General features: G+C 34.1%; 1 protein-coding gene across 4 annotated transcripts in view; it reads right to left on the bottom strand.

Annotated features, from left to right (window-relative positions):
- The window catches only part of ARHGAP29 (Rho GTPase activating protein 29), a 179,272-nt gene that overhangs the window by 66,199 nt on the left and 94,052 nt on the right, over window positions 1-19,021 (bottom strand). For all 4 annotated transcript variants that reach the window (XM_055352587.2, XM_031001250.3, XM_004026160.5 and 1 more), the window contains 2 exons: window positions 14,214-14,450; window positions 3,044-3,178 (listed from right to left, as the gene is read on the bottom strand). In XM_055352587.2, the coding sequence (XP_055208562.2) occupies window positions 3,044-3,178; window positions 14,214-14,418 (340 nt within the window). In that variant the 5' untranslated portion in view covers window positions 14,419-14,450. The remainder of the gene's footprint in view (window positions 1-3,043; window positions 3,179-14,213; window positions 14,451-19,021) is intronic.

Raw genomic sequence — 19,021 nt, 5'->3', positions numbered from 1 at the left:
TTAAAATTAAATGATGGGGCCGGGCGCGATGGCTCATGCCTGTAATCCCAGCACTTTGGAAGGCTGAGGCAGGCAGATCACTTGAGGTCAAGAGTTTGAGACTTGTCTGGCCAAAATGGTAAAATCTCATCTCTACTAAAAATACAAAAATTAGGTGGGTGTGGTGGCACATACCTGTAATCCTGGCTACTCGGGAGGCAGAGGCAGGAGAATTGCTTGAACCCAGGAGGCTGAGGCTGCAGTGAGCCGAGATCATGCCACTGCACTCCAGCCTGTGTGACAGAGACACCGTCTCAAAAAAAAAAACACTCAATGATGGACTAGGTGTGGTGGCTCATCCCTGTAATCCCAGCATTTTAGAGGCCAAGGTGGGAGGATTGCTTGAGGCCAGGAGTTCAGGATCAGCCTAGGCAACAAAGCAAGACCCTGTCCCTATGAAAAATTTTAGAAATTTAAAAATCAGCTGGGAGAGTGACAGCTCACATCTGTAGCCCCAGCTACTTGAGACACTGAGGTGGGAGGATTGCTTGTGTTCAGGAGTTTAAGATTACAGTGAGCTATGAACATGCTACTGCACTGCAGCCTGGGCAACAGAGTGAGACCCTAGCTCTTAAAAAAAAACAGACAAAAAAACTGAAACCTCAAATAATATAAAGGATCTCCATACTCCAGACAGCTTTCTGTCCCAGAAACTTTTCCTTTCTGAAATAGCTACTACTGTATATTTACAGGTTTTAAAGCACTTAGACTGGCTGGCACTGAACAGATACTCAAAATGGTTTCTACTTACCCTCTGCCTTTCCAGGTTTTGAAAACTAAATTACCATTAAATGAAACCATTAATTAAGTTGATTTGACCTCAATTTTTCAAGTTGCTGAATATTTTTCAATTGGGGTATCAATTATATTTTTAAATGGCCTCAAAAGTGAGAGTTGGGGCAGGGAAAGAGGTTTTATTATAAACCATATAAACTTAACACAAAGAAAACACAGTATTTAAAGTGTTCTAGTCTCATAGAGTTCTACCAAAACAGAGGAAGTTTCCCAACAACAAAATAATCTTCCCCATTTAAATGTCATCAAATGTTTACAAAAGTAAAACAGTAACAATAATCCCAAGTATAAAGATAGTAATAGTGGAAAATAATATTCAGAAGATTGCTTTTCCTCAAAGACAAAAAGATCTTCAAGGTATCTGAGAGAGCACTCTCTTCAAGTTTGTTTCTGGAATGTGGACACCAACTATACACAGGCGCACTCCTTCCCCAGGACATCCTGACTGCACACAATAGCTACTGACAACAATTGAACTAGGTCGCTATTTCCAAGCATGGAAATTTTACTATCTATAGACACAAATTTCCCTATCTAAGTAAAGTTAAATGGTACTTGTAAACAATCTATTTAGAAACAAATTTGGTTACTAAGCACATTTTTAAAAGTCAGGACAGAAGAAGCTATCCATGTTTCCCATTTAAAAATCGTCTACATTTTTTTCAGTGTTTGAAATATAGAAAAAAGGAAACCACACAAACATGATAAATCTATGTCAAAAAGTGCTGGTAGGGGTGGTTTCCTTAAGTATATGAACTATATTTTGTAGACAAGGTTTTTATTTTCTTTTCCTGCTTCATCCCTTAACACATGCCCTTTAGCCTCTCCAAATATGATCCTGTTCACCAATCTCATCATGTTCTTCTCACCCAGAGTTCTTGTATCACAGCCCCATCCCCACCCAGCCCAGCCCAGTTAATGCCTACTTGACCTTTGCCACTCAGGACCGGCAATCCCTTTCCCCAAAGAAGAGTTTCCTTTCCTCATTCAGCCTAGAGTGAGTTCCTCACTCTGTGCTCCCATGGTGCCTAGGCGTACTTCTATCACAGAATTGATCACAGGATTGCTGTTACCTTGTCTGTCTCTGATTGCTACATCACTGCTCCCTAAAGGTCACTTTCTGTAGTTTTATTACTTTGAATCCATTTACCTTATCGGTAGCATTTAACACTGATAATCACTTCTTAAAACCCTGCACTTTTAAAATTCCATGTCACCTCCTTGCAGGTCCATCTCCCTACCTGTTAGGTGTTTCTTCAATTCCTCTGTATCTTCTCTCTGTCCCTGGGATCTCACATCAGTCCTCTACTTACTCTGCACACTCAGCTGATGTCATCCTTTTCCATTACCTATACATCAACAATTCCCAAGTCCACATCTTCAACACCGAACTTCTCCATAACCACTAACATTCAACCTGTGTTGTTCTGTCAAACTGACATCCATTCCTTCTTATATAACAAATCGCATTCTACCACTACCACACCCCAGCTTCTGCTCATTTAAGCCCTCAGCTTCAACCCTCATCTAGCCCATTATTCCTAACAATCTCCTAATTAATTTCCCTGCCTCCTGTCTCATTTCTTCTCAAATACTCACTTCGCTCTCAATCCTTCTTTTATATACTGCAACCCAGAATAATTCACAACTTTGAGTGGCAAGTCATTTCACCAGAGGATAATGGTCCAATTCTTCATGCTAAGTTTTAGCACATATATGCTATAGATAAACACACACCCATGCATATATGATAAACTTATTTTACAATTTTAATTTCATTTTCACATTTTAGATAAGGTCCCAATTAAGCCTTCTTTTTCTCCATTTGATTCCCTCTTTTAAGTAGTCACTACAGATTACCACTCTCCAACATCAATTTGTCCTCACCTAACAAAGACTTCTTGTACACCAATCACCTCGAAAGAGCATGCACTCATTCATAAAAAACTCAAATTTTAAACATCAGTTGTTTGGTTAAAGTTAAGTCTTTTTAAAGTATTCGTGCCAAATAAAGTTAGTTTTTAAAAGGAAGAAAGCTTTAGGTGTGACTTAGTGGGAATATTTCAATATCAAAGTATATATAACTCCTTATTAACATATATCACACAAATGCAATGAGAGGAATTGGCTATATACTCACTACAGACCAAAATATATCACTTAGCTCCTTTTTGCCCACAGCAACCCACTTTTACTATATCTTCCTTACCTTTCACTTTTGCAGTGAGCATTTCTGCAGCATTTTGAAGATCAACAGAATTGAGGTTCTGATGTTTATTCATTATAGACTTTAAAACACGGAGCAGTTCCTCTAGACGTATATGAATAACTTCTTTAAAACAGTCTTTAAAAAGAAAAAAAAATTAATTTATTTCCAGAGCAAAGTTCCACAAATCTAAACTACAAAACGTCATCTGAAGCACATTTCAAGTAGAAGCATTGGTTACACAAATTTTGCCTACTATACATTCATTTCTATCTTCACTGTTGCAATTATATACAATTTAAAAAGCCTTCAGAAAATCCTTAGTCATTTTAATTCATTAAGGATTTCAAAGGCTCTCACAGTTATGGTCAATTTAAGTACTTCATTTTTCAGTTTTCTCAGTCTTAATATGTGCTCCAGACTTCCCTTGAGCCAACTTTATAAGGTAAGTTTTTCTTGCCTTATGGTTTTACTATCATATATTTTTTAACATATCCAGTAACTCTTAGGCATATAAAGATCATCATTTAACCTATACATTTTTAAAATTATGATATAATTTACCTATGATAAAATGTACAGACCTTTAATGAGTTTTTGTGCTTTTTAGAAAAACTGAATTAGTTGTCAATGATGAAAAATTGAAGGATCATTATACATATTCTAGATTTTGCCTACTCCTGAAAAATCAAAATCTTTTACACTCAGGGCCACATTCCTCCTTGGCCACAGTAGCTAGAACAGAGCAGTGCTGCTCTCTTAGATAGATGAGTTTCTTCTCAGTGCTCATTCATTTTCTCCCAGCCTACTCCACTCATTTACATCATCCTAGGTCAGAGCGATGCAGTTTCATTACACCTTAAATAAGATGACTATACAATTTATCATTCAAACCAAAATACTTTTGCTAGTGGAAAGGTGGATGCTACTCACAGTCATGCTAGCACAACAATCACATTCTAGGATCTTCATCCCAAGTAAATCAGAAAGTATAATCACCCTACCTTTAAAACCCCTGAAGTAATCCTCAAAAGTCTGACAAGACAACCATTTTAAGTACAGTACTCTTATATAATCTTCCTTTCTGTAAACTTACACAGCATTGGTGTTTAATAAGAGTTAATATCTATTAAGCACTTACTATGTGCTAGGCACTATTAAAAACAAAAGGATATTATTTCATTCAATGTGATACTGAATACTGTGAGATGGGTCATACTCATTTAGTATGACCCATGTATGTATATACACATATTTCTGTATGCAGTCATCTATACTATTTATATAAGTATATATTTTTATACATATGTATATATTTTATACACATTTCTGTATGACTACATATAGAAATATTTGTGTATATACTTAAATATATATACATACATATGTACATATATACATACAAATGTATGTGCACATATGTATATATGTATATATAAATATATTCATGAAAATGTACACATATGCATGTCTATATAAATATCCATATGTAAAAATATACATACATATATATATATATATTTCTTTGCTTTGTTAGCTGAGAGGGCCTAAAAGAAATGACACTCAGCAGCAACAAGCACACCTAGTATCTAGATCTTGGTTTCTAATACTATTCTCCAATGAAAGTAATCAGGTCTCCTTAGAGAAATAGTTGATGCTCAGACTGGGGCAGAAATCTTCAAGATAAGTAACAAGCATCTTGTAATGTCAGAAAGGAAGGAAGAACTTTAAAAAAAAAAAAAAAAACTAAAACAAACAACAAAAAACACCCCACAGTGAGGAGGGCATGTCAAAGGTGCACAGGAACCAACTGAAAGTTTCCAATGGCCAAAGCTGGAACGATGTGAGCAACAAATAAAGTAGTATTGGATTATAACCTAAAGTATATAACAAATGTCCATGAGTCCATACTGACATAAACGATTGAATACATTAGTAAACAGGGGAAAAGAAACAAATCTCTTGTGTAAAAGAACTGTAAAAAATGTGTGCAAATACTTTGCTCTCGAGAAGGTGAAACATAACTCTCTTACATATGACCTATGCAGGCTAACTTCTTCCAAAGAGTGTAGTATGGAAAGGAGGACAAAAAGAATAACTTGACAGTGGAGAAACTTGACAAACACTACTGAAGACAGGTGACCAAGGTCAACATCAACATTGACAAATCACATTCAAGGTAAACATCCTTGCTATAAAGTGATGAAAACAACACTTTATATCTGTAATCTTCCTCCCAATATGCCATAACCCCGGTCTAATGAGGAGAAAAACGTCAGGCAAATTCTAATCAAGCGCCATCCTGCAGAATACCTAATCAGTATTCCTTAAAATAAAAATGAGGAAAGTTTGAGAAGCTTATAGCCAAGGAAGACCTAAGGAGAAAAAACTAAATGTAATACTATAGGATCCTGGAAAATAATAAAGAATATTAGAGGAAATCTATGGAAATCTGAATATAGACACTAGTTAATAATAATGCATCATTTTATTACTGGTTATCAAACACTGGCTAACTCTAAGAGATATAAGATGTTAATACAGTGTATAGGACTATATGGGAACTTTGTATTATTATCTCAATTTTTCTGTAAATCTAAAACTGTTCTAAAAAATAAAAGTCTATTTTTAAAATGAAATACAAGTAGGTAAAAGATTTTAGGAATTTTATGTGCTGTTGAAATTTTCCCCATAAACATAATTTTTTTTTTTGAGATGGAGTCTCGCTCTGTCGCCCAGGCTGGAGTGCAGTGGCGCGATCTCCCCTCACTGCAAGCTCCGCCTCCTGGGTTCACGCCATTCTCCTGCCTCAGCCTCCCGAGTAGCTGGGACTACAGGCACCCGCCACCACACCCAGCTAATTTTTTTGTATTTTTAGTAGAGACGGGGTTTCACTGTGTTAGCCAGGATGGTCTTGATCTCCTGACCTCGTGATCCATCCGCCTCGGCCTCCCAAAGTGCTGGGATTACAGGTGTGAGCCACCGCCCCTGGCCTATTTTATCTTTTTTATAACTGGTAATGTTAGTTTGGTAGGTTTACTTAGTTGAGGCAATACAGTATAGTGTTGAAAAGCATAGTCTCTGAAACCAGACTGCCTGACTTTGAATTCTAACTCCATGGCTGAGAAACCTTGGGTGAGTTACTTAGCCCCTCTGTGCCTCAGTTTCTTCACCTATAAAAAAAAAGATAAGGTAGCTAGTTCACAGGGTTGATCGGTTAAATGAATTAAAACACATAACGCACTTAGAACAGTGGCTGGAACACAGTAGGACCTTCATAAATGTTTGCAGCTATTTTTAGTTGGTGCAAAAGTAATTAATTGCGGATTTGGCCACTAAAAAAAACTATATATATATACATACATGTATTTACATATATATGTATGTATATAGCCAAAACCTCAATTACTTTTGCACCAACATAATACTTTATGCACTAGTAGAATAGGTTAATGATATAGGTTAGCTCTGAAATTAAATCCAGTAGATATGAAATAAAGGAAACTTCTGGGAAAATAACATAATTTGAATAGGTGTAAAAAAATTATAAAACCTTCCTTTTTTTCTTTTCTTTTTGAGTTGGAGTCTTGCTCTGTCGCCTGGGCTAGAATGCCACGGTGCAATCTCAGCTCAGTGCAACCTCTGCCTCCCGGGTTCAAGCAATTCTTCTGTCTCAGCCTCCCAAGTAGCTAGGATTACAGGTGCTCGCCACCACACCCGGCTGATTTTTTTTTTTATTTAGTAGAGACGAGGTTTCACTATGTTGGTCAGGCTGGTCTCAAACTCCTGACCTCAGGTGATCCACTGGCCTTGGCCTCCCAAAGTGCTGGGATTACAGGCGTGAGCCACCATGCCTGGCTTATAAAACCTTCCTGACGTGCTATTTTTTCCCCAGTTTTGTAGAGCCAGATCTCTTATTTGGCACATACATAACTAAATAAAGTTGGTATATGCTAGTACTTCTGCTGACTTAACCAAAACCAAGGTGGAGTGATTATCATCACAGAGAGTTACACTGCCCTCTTTTTGAAACCTAATAAATGTTAGTCTTAGAAAAGAAAGTTATTTCTATCCCCTATTCTAATGTTTTATAATAAAATCTTCAGGTATTAATATACTTAGGAAACATTAAATCTCAGGCCAAAAGAGCTTGATTTTCAGAATGCCAACGACAACCATCAATATTCAAAATTAGTGTTGGGCAAAAACTACAAAATACTAATGGCCTAAATGCCTACACAAACCAAAGTAATACTGTGGTCTTCTCAGAGTCAAGGAAATTAAACATGCAGAAATCCATATATTTCTACAATTATTAAATGCTTTTCAATTTTCTCAGTTTTAATTTCTAATAGATAGAACTCACATAAAAAACTCTTTGGGGTCCTCAGTAATTTTTTTTAACAGTGTAAAAAGGTCCTGGGAGTCCCTGCTATAGTTTTTCTTAAGAATCACTAAATCCAATCTGTCCCTGGATTTCAAGAAAAATAAAAGAAAAAAAAAATCACTGCAACTGCAAAACACTCCAATAACTGGTGGCAGCACAAACGGTGTACGAACTTGCAATTCCTTTTTTTCCTACAAGGTAGCCCTAATAAACAGATCTTGAAGTTGTCCCCAACTAACATACTAAAAAAATAGCATCAGAATTATTTTCGTAATTAGTTTCAGAAGCTCCTTAAGTTACACTATGAAGAATTCCAATTCCTGAAATTAAATACACTGCTGAAGCCCACAAATCAACAGAAATGAACATGATGACTAAATAAAGAAAAAGGTAATCACAAAGGTTCATAAACTTTCCTATATATTTGGGCAGAAGGGTAAACTACTAGGTCATGAGCATGTCCTAATAATATTTCAGTTGGAACTTCATAAATTAGCAAGCCCTCAACTAGCTGCGTCATAAATGGTTTAAAGAAAATTCCATTTTTACCAAAACTGAAGAAAGTTAAGTGGCTGCTTGATGCAGTAAAAAACAATAGATTTAGATAGAGAAACCTGGGTTCCAACCCTTGATCAACTACTTCCTTGAAATGAACACATACAAAACTCCTAGTTTCTCTGATCTCAGATTCATCCTCAGTAAAAACACAATTGATAATACCTGTTTTACCTACCTTTTAAGGTTGTTGTGAATATCAAATAAGTAGAAATAAAGCTACTTTATAGTCTTAATATACATAAATGGCAATTATTACTAGTAATTCTGTAAGCCATTCAAACTACCTTTGAAAACAGATTTGCCTCACGATCATGTTCAATAACAAATACATTTATAGCTAGATCCCACAATATTTTGACTAAGGAAGAAAAGACATTACATTTAAGTTTCAATTTCATTTGCTGTGTAGAATCTAAATTGGTGAATTATCTGAAAATGAAGCAGCCATTCAGGATATATTTTATTAAAAATTTCTGTATCTCTCAAGTTATAGTACTTAATTTAGTCATATAACTAAATACAAGATAATTTTTAAATACCATAGTGGCCATATTGTAAATGTAATGAAATTTAATTTATACTACAAAGTTATTACAGATGTGAATATAATAAAATTCAACCAAAGTCTTAATACTAGTCACCTAGAATAGTAAAACTCCTGTATCCCAATGTTTGCTTGTTTCTCTACTCACTCTGTAATACAGTAATCTGAATTTTAATTTATTGTTTTACCCATCTGAGCCATTTATTTTCTGCTTCATTCCATTTATCAAGTGAAGACAGATTAGCCAGCTCCACTTTTTGTTCTCATGCATTAACAAAATACCACAGTGTTTATATTGCCAACACTTCATGGAAATGTCTAAGTAAATAAATGAAAAAACCATGATGTTTTCTTTCATTAAAAAAAAACTGACAATAATTTGAAAATCAATCTTGTTAACTCAGCTTAACCTCTTTAGGGAAAGCAATGAAAATAAGGAGAAAAAATGTTTCAGAACTTATCACTAGGAAACTCCCAATTTTTATTGTAATGGCTTTTGAAGTTACAGGACAAAAGTGAAGCCTGAGAAACAGCAACTTACTTTATTCAGCTACTAGGGATTATGAAAATAATAACAACTGACATTTGAAAATGCTTATTCTAAGAGCTTTACATATATAAACTCATTTAATCATCACAAAAACCCCATTATCTCCTTTTAATAGACACAGAAACAAGTATAAAGGAAGAAGATAAATAACTTGCCCAGGGCTACAAACAACTAGCAAGTGGCAGAATGAGGATTCCACCTCAGGTATCCTGGGTCTAGAATTTGTGCTCCTAATCACTATGATATATTGCCACATGGTTGAAGAAATTAAGCTTAATGACAAGTACTCTGCGATCTGCAATTTAACAGGCTTTAACTTCCAATGAATATGCTAGTTACTACTATAAACATTGTTAAATGATATAAACCATTCTAGGCAAATGCAGAAGAGGAATCTAATACACCGAGAACTGGTACAGGTGTAATAAATGAGCTACTTGTATTTCATACTTCGTTTCTCAAAGATTCATTTCATACCTTCTAGTCACTAAACAATAATCTATTAACATTCACATTAACTTCTAAGTGATATTCATTAGGAATAACTTCTAAAAAGATTTATTTCTAGGATAAGACAGAGCAGTACACATCTGAGGCTAGCAGCTTAATGTTTCTAATATTTCACAAAATTTCTGGCACACTGTAAAGTTAAGTAGGAGGCATCAATGGTAAAAGTAACAATGCAATTTGTCTGAAAAAGAAATTTACACATCCTCCTGTACATTCTCCCTGGAAAAAGAACTGAGTTAATCCACAAGACGGGATTTCAATGAAGACTTTGCAAATTTATGCAGAACCTCTCATAACAGAATATATTATTTAATGGTATTAAACTTTTCATTTAATGAAAAGTTCAATAAAAACTTTTTATTCAACCTAACTGTTCAATAAAATTTGTTTTAGAAAGTTAACATACTACTTCCGACTATAGTCCTGTAAAAACAATTCATCAGAAGCTATCACTTATGAGGTCAGCATTATTTTCTTTATAAATAGTATATAGGTGATACACTCTTAAATTAGAAAGCATCTTTTAAAAATAAGAGAACTTGACTAGTTCATCTGAAATTGGCCATACATTTTTATCTTCCTTTCCAGCCTATTTAAAAGCCAAACCAAAAAAAGAAAAGAAAAAGAAAAATAAGGCACCATAGTCACAAACCAAAAAATCCATTTAAAGTAGTACTATATAATAAAAAAGCTATAAGAAATTATTAGACTATTGATTTTCCCTCAAATATATTTTAAAATGGCAGTTAATATTTCCAAGCACTGAGTAGCACAACAATTAGATATTTTATACTATTCTTTCTAGCCCAATTAAAAGGCCTTTACATTTTCCACATTCCCAGATTTTAGCTTCCTTGAGTGATATTCCACATGAAAATGGGGAGGTATGTCACAATGGCAGACTTTAAAAATTATTATATAAACTTGAAAAGCACTTATGAATCTGTTATTTAGAATTTAGAACACATTATTCCACGGGGAGGAAACCATAAACCTGAATTGGTACTTACACTGCACATATATTAATCTACAGTGTTATAATTAAACACAACATGCATATGCATAACTGAGTGCCTTCAGCATTTTCATATAAGATAGAACATTTACCTTGTAATTACTCCTAATGTACCTTAATGACACTGGATAAAAAAACTAAAACTTCAAATTCCACATCTGCTACTTGTATAAGACTACAAGGTCACCTCCTCCTGGAGGTTAAGTAGTGGAAAGAGAATTACCAAATTCTGTCACTTAACTTACCCCAGCAAGAATAGAATATTTTCAGCCCTCTAATCTTCCACATTAAGCTCTCTATTTTAATTTGTAAATTTGAAAATTAGAGATAAACTGTATATGTATCTTAACCCTGTTGGGAGTACAGAGCTCTTTGGCAGACATTTATATTTTTTCTAATCAGTTCCTCAATGACGATTACAATATGAGCTTCATATTCTCACTTGGGAAATTTTCATTAATTTGTTTTCATATAATTTGAAAACAAATACTTAGCTGTCTTCTTAGGAATAAACTGCCAACATTCAGAACAATGTATAATCTCCAACTCTAATCAAATTTTGAATCGCAGATTCGTAAAACTGATAGCATCTGGCACAAGTGCCTCATTCTTAACAAAAAATTAAATGAATTAAGCCATATTCCTAAGCTAGTCAGTAGAACTAGGCCTAGAACCTAGATTCTGATTCTCTTTTCAGAGCTTTTGCTGCCATCCTTTACTACCAATTTAACCAAACCGTATAACCTGGCCATTATTTATCAGCAATAAGATGTTGATGAAATCACAAGTTATACATACATCTCATCTGTGAAACGGAGCTAAAGGTACCTGCCTTTGAGGGGCCTGGGTGATTAAACTTGTTTGTATGACAAAGTACTCTGTAAAATGAAAAGCGCCATATACAATTATACATCATTTCTAACTACTTGGGGAAAGTAAAATGTGGCCATAAACCAATCACAAAGCTGTTTATCTAAGACTAGCCTCAACCTATGATTAAACAACTGCGGCAAAAGTCAAGTGACTGCACATTAGTGCTTCAGTTAGTAATAAAGGTATTAACAGATAAAAGTTATTACAGAAAAAATGTATTCTGACTAAACCAAAAGATGATTTAATTGTATATCTACATTCTTTATTCTTAAGAGCTGCCTTTTTAGCTTAACAAATGTGAATTAAAAGGTAATAAACAGTCCCAAAAATATGGCATCTTCCTCTTAAGGAGACAATACACAAAATATTGGGAGGGCTACTGAGAAATTACTGACAAGGCTCTTCCACTCTAAAAGAAAAACAGTGAATGAAATGGCTCTTTGCTGTCTGGCCACACTTTAACGTTGTGGTGATAACTACAGAAAAGAAGTCCAGGGATATTTCTCAATACCCAGAGACAAAAAGCAGGGCTCATGACTATAGGGATACATGTAACAATACCATCTTAAATAGTTAGAGCATTTTAAACATTTTACCTTTCCTAAAGATTACATCTCATGAGATCTTTGTAATACTTTTATTAAGTAAATAAGGAATAGTCTGATACTCTAAGCTGAAAATCATCATCAAAATTAAAAACAAGCACAATATTATGTAGCATTTTCCTTATCTTTTATAATGAGGTCCATTTATGTTTATAAAACAAAAAGGTTCCATCAACTCAAATTAACTAGTTTATTTCTAGATTTTGATAACGATATTTCAAAGACAAAAAATCAACCCAAAGGTAAATAATGAACATCCTCTGGCCACTGCATACTACTGAGTTGGTTATCAAAAAAAGTTTATCTATTTTGTAATTAATTTGCTGGCCATAAATTGCAAACTTTTTGATAATGTCCTTATGAATTTTTAAAATTAAACTTCAGTGTATGTATTTCCATACATATCCCTTTACCTCAGGGGGTAGTCTCTTTCTGTATCTTATTTTTTTCTTTTCTCACTTAGGGTCAACTTTCAGTTGACCTTCAGTATTCTCTGAAGTGTCTGCTCACAATTTAAAACTCTTATAAAAATTTCTTTTGGAGATAAGTAGTCCAGCTTGTTTTAAATTACTATCATTTTAAATCTGTGACACAAGGATAATTATGTAAAATGAAGATTTTTAAGAGATATAAATCTTTTAAGGAAAATAACTAAAAACAAATAGAAATCTTAACTAGAAATCTTATTTATACTAATAAAAATGCATTTAAATTGAGGCATTAAATAAAATCAGGTTTTACACCTTAAATCAAGGTAAATGACTTGTCAACTAATACATCACTTTAAATTTCACCTTAAAAATCAATCCAGTTAATGAACTGCATATCAAGAAGTATACATTTTATTGTTTATAAATTTAAAAAATTAACCTAGTTAAGAACAAATTGTTATTACAAAGCTATGTTTCTTTAAATAAATGGCAAATTTATCATTTTGGTAAATTTACTACCATTATAATACTTAATGTAGTTAGGATATCTTTCCACAATAACTTTAGGTAACTTTACTGCCATTTAATCATCCACAATCAGACTTCAAAATCAAGCTATTAAAATGAATGGGAATATGAACAACTTTTCTAATATGTATACATTCTCAAAAGAATCACTTATGTGATTGCTGTTTTAAGGAAAACTCAAATACTAAAACTTTGAGGCTTCAATTCCAGTCATTTTGGGCATTTCAACCTGAAAATAACAGATTAGAAATAAACTCTTAAATTTAGTACAAGCACAAGATACAAGTTTAGTTTTTCAAAATGTCCATCAGAAAATAAGTATTTAACTTACATATATACATAGAAATATTTATTGAAATCTTACAAATTTCTATAAAGCCCCAAGAGGTCTCATATAAATAACACTGAGAATCTTCATTTTTATATCTAGACATACCATTATGAATATGGAAATGAAACTGCCATTTATCATAGAAGAATAGGAGCTGTTTTTGTAACTATTTATTATCCTTGCCATCAAATTTAGACCTAAGAGGCACCAAACATTGAAAGACAGGTACTAAGAACGAGTCAGAGATATACAGTCTTTTACTTTAGAGGAACAGAGTCTCATGCTCCATTATTCATTTCTAACTAGACAGAATTCTGTGATTAGCCCTTAATTCAAGATGTTACAGATCGGCAAAACAGAATTAAGTCTGATTTTTGTTAAAAAAAAAAAAAAAAAAAACTTAAATGCAGTCATTTTAGATACCAAAACTTCATCTAAAATGTGGAAAGGTGAATTTAGGTAACAGTGTCAACAATGTAAATTATAAACATTAGTCAGCTTATTTAAGACCAATCAATGCACTGTGTTACCATTAACAAAAAGGTTAAAATTCCAATGATGTCAAATTTTCCTACGTCAAATGGACCCAACCACAGGAATCAAAGATATTTTTCTTTTTTGTATTCTTATTCCCTCACACTGAAGATTCTATTAGGTATTACACTATTATCTGATTATAAAATAGTTTACACTGTAACCATCAAAGATTTGGGGAAAAAAGCACTAAAATAACTAAAGCAGAATACCCTGTTCCTACCACTGTGTACAAACGTATCTGCTAGTCCAGCATTTAAAATTTTACAAACTATCCAGCAAGAATGCTAATAGAAAAGTGACAAACCTGAAAATATGGCTTCTTTCAAATATAGTAACACGTGGGAGAACCTCCTGATATCATTCACCAACTCCTTGATGTAATCCGGATCAAAAATAGAGTTGGAACTTAAGGACTTGAGCCCCATTTCAGAAGTTGTAACATCAGTAGAGAGTTGACCTGATGCCCAAGCACGTTTTTTCTTTGTCTTTTTCTGTTTGTGAGCAATCATCCTTTCACGTAACAGTCAGAAAAACTGAAATCCTTAAGGGGGCAAGAAACAAAACAAAAACAAGCAAGGAGAGAGAAAGAAACACAAATACTAAATCAGCCAGGGAAATATTACACTAGATTTTCACAAACAGCCCACAGCCCACCTTGGTATCCTATTTTTAAATTTTTAAAAATCAAAAATCAATAATCAATCACTGTATTATTGATAATAGCAGTTTCCATTTATTAAATACCAGTAATTCTGACAACTCTGACATGCAAACTACTGTTCTTTACATTTCACAAATGAGGAACCTGAGGTTTAGAGGTTAAAATTTTGTCTTAAGCTCTCAACTGATAATGAACTAGGACTTAAACCTGTATCTGCCTTGATGCCAAAATCCATGCTCTTAATAACTTCCTCTTGATTCCTAGGGTATAGAATTTTATTTAATTGTAAAAGTTGTTCTGAAACATCACTTAGTAGAAGGTCATATTCTCCTTCCATGACATCACCTTCAAAAATAAAGATGAGATATGGGCTTTGAAAAAAGAAATACCTGTTCTTAAAATCCTCCTATGTCACTTATTGTATGATCTATACATCTCTTTACTTCAGTATGCTCATTTATAAAATGGGAGTAACATCCTGACAACACCTATCTCATGAGATTATTGTAGGGATTACATGACGCGATGATACAGAAGTGTCGAGAACATAAAAGTTCAATTACAGTTAGTTTTTCCTAATAATGCATATACATACATATACACAGACACACACACACAACACATCCTGGATTACCAAGTCTCATCAAGGATATTTCTTTGTTGAAAACAAGTTACAAGGGTGCCCACTAATCTGACATACTCTGACTGGTTAAATAAACACATGTGTGATCATCAGAGCAATATTTTTGATAATCTCAGGATGGTAGTAAAAAGGTAATCTTTTGGTATGAGAAGAATTTAGATTTGAATCCTGGCTCTAGTATTTTCTAGATATGTGACCAGTACAATTTATTTACAGGCTTGTGTGAGGATGAAAAGGGATCACAAAATTAGAAGACTTCATATGTTAAAACACCTAATACTGGCACATAGCTGGAACTCAAGAAAATCATAGTAATTTTCTTCTTCACCCTCATTTTACCTTTCCAGAGTTAAAAGTTCTAATCTTGTTTGTATCTCTGGAAATCAAAAAGGAAATAACTGGAGGAATTAAATTAACTCACACTTTATTATTAACACTTTTTTTCAAGTGTTTTGTCTTGAATATTTGGCTACTTTAAAAATGGTAGATGACTAAGGACTTCTATAAAATTTACAGTAGAAAGTTTTTTTTTTTTTTTTTTTTGGAGCGGGGAGGGGTTGAGTCTGGGTCTCACGCTGTCACCCAGGTTGGAGTGCAGTGGTGTGATTATAGCTCACTGCAGCCTCAAACTCCTGGGCTCGGGCCATCTGCCCGCTGAAGCCACCCATGTAGCTGGGACTCCAGGGGCACAACACCACACCTAGCTAGCTAAAAAAAAAAAAATTTTTTTTTGTAGAGATACAGTTTCACTATGTTGCCCAGGTTGGTCTCAAACTCCTGGGCTCAAGTGATCCTCCTACCTCAGCCTACCTAAATGCTGGGATTACAAGCATGAGCCACCATGCCTGGCCCACTAGAAAGTTTTATGTAATATCCGTTTCTAGTCATATGTAAGATATATTATTGTATCATTTACTCCTTCCTATATCTCACCCAACTCCATAGTTCATTTTTCTTTCTGATCTACAGGGTTCTCTACTCAACCCACTTCTCTCTACTGCAAGCACACTAGTGAATTACCATCATTTCTTTTCTGAGCTACTATACTACTTTCCTAATGATCTATCTGCATCCATTCTTGTCTCATCACAAATGTAGTGAGTGAACATTTCAAACATAAATCTCATAATGTCATTTCTCTACTGAAAACCCTTCCAAAGGATAAGTGAGAAGCTATCATGCTCTGCAAGGCTCAACATGAGATCTGGCTCCTACCTACCTGTGCAATGTCATATGGAGACACACCTGCTGGCTCTCAACACTCCTGCCACACACACACCTCCTTCTCATTCTTCCAACAGTATTTGTTTACGATGACCCTCACCAGGAAATAATTTTACATAATGAGCTAGTATACATGTTAAGTGTATTATATTTGTGTGTGGCATGCTTCTGGGTAAGGCTCCATGGGATGTACGTGAGTTTTTAAAAATTCCATCCCATTTCATTTTTAAAAATGCTGGGTGCAACTCACCAACTTGGTTTCATACACATAATAGGTCATGACCCTACAGTTTGAAAAACACCAACTGTTCAGCTCAGGGTCCTGTCTATATGTAATTCTATTTGCCTGGAATATTCCTTCTCCTTTGTTTACTCATTCTGATCTCAGCTCAAAGCTTACCTCCTCAAAGAAACGTTCCTGGACCATCCCCATCCCCCAGCAAAACCACTACCATCAAACCAGAGTAGAATCTCCTGTGAGATGTTCTATAGTATCCTCTACTTTTCATCGCTGCTCATACCACAGTTCAAATAGATCATGTCTTCCTAGCTAGAGTATAATCTCATGGAAATCAAGACCATGTATGTCTATTTGCTAACCATGTGTTCTCTGATCATAGCACAATGCTTGGCATATGAGGAATGAACTACTTAGAACTATGTGCAGATAGGCTTATAAACTTATAAAGTTTCAATTAATTTTTATAGAAACAAAAATAACTCTGGGTTGTTGCAATGTTTTGAAGTGAAAATATAAATTTTTAAAAAACTCTCTAAAATGGTATGTTTCAAAAAGAAAAGTATATGAAGCTGAGGGAAGATTACATATAACTGAAATCAAAGTTGGATTTCTATTATTGCTCCTCCTGATTATTAAACTGGGGACCACACTTCATAATTTTTAAAGTTTGTTTATTCACTGTCCTTTTGTCAATCTCAAATTATTTCTGAGAATCTAACTTCTACATTTAAACTAGTTTCAAACCTATCTAACATTAATCCTTATATGCGTACATCATTTCTAAAATGAATCTAGGGCAATTTTTGAGCATTATTATTATATCTAAGTCTTCCTTCCCATCAACAAAAACAAAACAAAAACTCAAAGTGTCTTTTTTGGGCAGCTCTTTTACAAATCACTAACCAAAATGCCTATTAGCCTAACAAAACATCACTCTTGCAGTTTACTTAATAACGTCATTCTGTTAAGTTATGACAGCTTTTAAACTTGGTAAATTAGAGAATTGGTCACTGTCACTGGTAAAGATGGTTACAAAAATTAAAGACATTAAAACAATTTACCTATTTTAGCAGAAATAATTTACTTTAAGTAACTACATGTAAAATAGTAACCCAAACTTTCAAAGCGTTTCAAAACTGCTGGAACATTTTTAGACAAGACTTAAAAAATCTGCCAAAAACAAACACAGCAACATCAAACACATGGCAAGGAGAAGAGGAACTCTTCTCCTCTTATAAAAAAGGATTATATCCTACCTCTAGCCAGCATTATAATGATTAATGTGCTGATTTTGTTATATATTACTACTTTTCATATTCCAGAGTAAAAAAAGGAAACATTACAATTGAAAAAACGTTTAAAATAACAAACTTAACCCAAGCTTTCATAAATGAACTATGATAATGAGAAGCTGGAACAATACACACTTTCCAAGATCATATACACTACTTTCTCATGTGCGAAAATGAATATTCTCTTGTTGGAAGTAACATAAAACGTAGTTACTAACAGACTGCAACTGGCAACTTAATTAGGTAATGATGCATGCAAAGTACTTAGCAGAGTGCCTGGTTCATCATAAACATGAACCATAAAGAAAGTCATTATTACTAGCAGTGCTTTATTGTGGGAAATTGTTTTTGAACAAGATGTGGCTTCACTACAATACATAAGTGGATTGTGAGCAAGAAATACAGGACTGGAAACAATTGTAGAAACTTAACTGACTCTGTGGAAACCCACCAAAAAGCTTCCAAGTGAAATTTGAACTGTGCAAATAGACTTGTGCAAAATATTTTTGACACACTAATTCTGGTGCATCTCTTTCAACTTCAAACCAACAATATTAAAAACATGTATTCTCAAAGAATTCTCTAGCAAGTAGAAAATTACCGTGCAAAACCACTTCCATTGTATGTTGTAAATCTAAATGTTGTGTGCATTAGAAATGTAGACACAAACTTCCTATCCCCCACGACTGCAGGAGCCTGTGTCAATCAAATGTCCGCTGCCCCACGCATGCCCCCTGCCAAATGCACATTACGGCAGTAGTTTCATTTTAGGCTCTCTAACTGAAGTGTAAAACTGCCCCCAAACATCTATACTTACTATTTCCCATTTTACCATTTCTTCTTGAGGAAAAATTGCCAGATATTTCAGAAATCTGCTATTTCAGCACAATTCCAGATTTGGCAAGAATCTAAGATGCTAAAAAGATTAGATGAGCTAATCCTAAAACGATGATTAAATCTTTATGGTTTTAAAAAGCACTCTCCACAAAAACAGAATAGGGACATGTGAGAAAGAGTTTTATCAATACTATGCAAACAATGTTTAAAGGAA

Source organism: Gorilla gorilla, chromosome 1 (genome assembly GCF_029281585.2).
Source record: "Gorilla gorilla gorilla isolate KB3781 chromosome 1, NHGRI_mGorGor1-v2.1_pri, whole genome shotgun sequence".
Lineage (NCBI taxonomy): Eukaryota > Metazoa > Chordata > Mammalia > Primates > Hominidae > Gorilla > Gorilla gorilla.
This window is presented reverse-complemented; position numbering and strand designations above follow the sequence as displayed.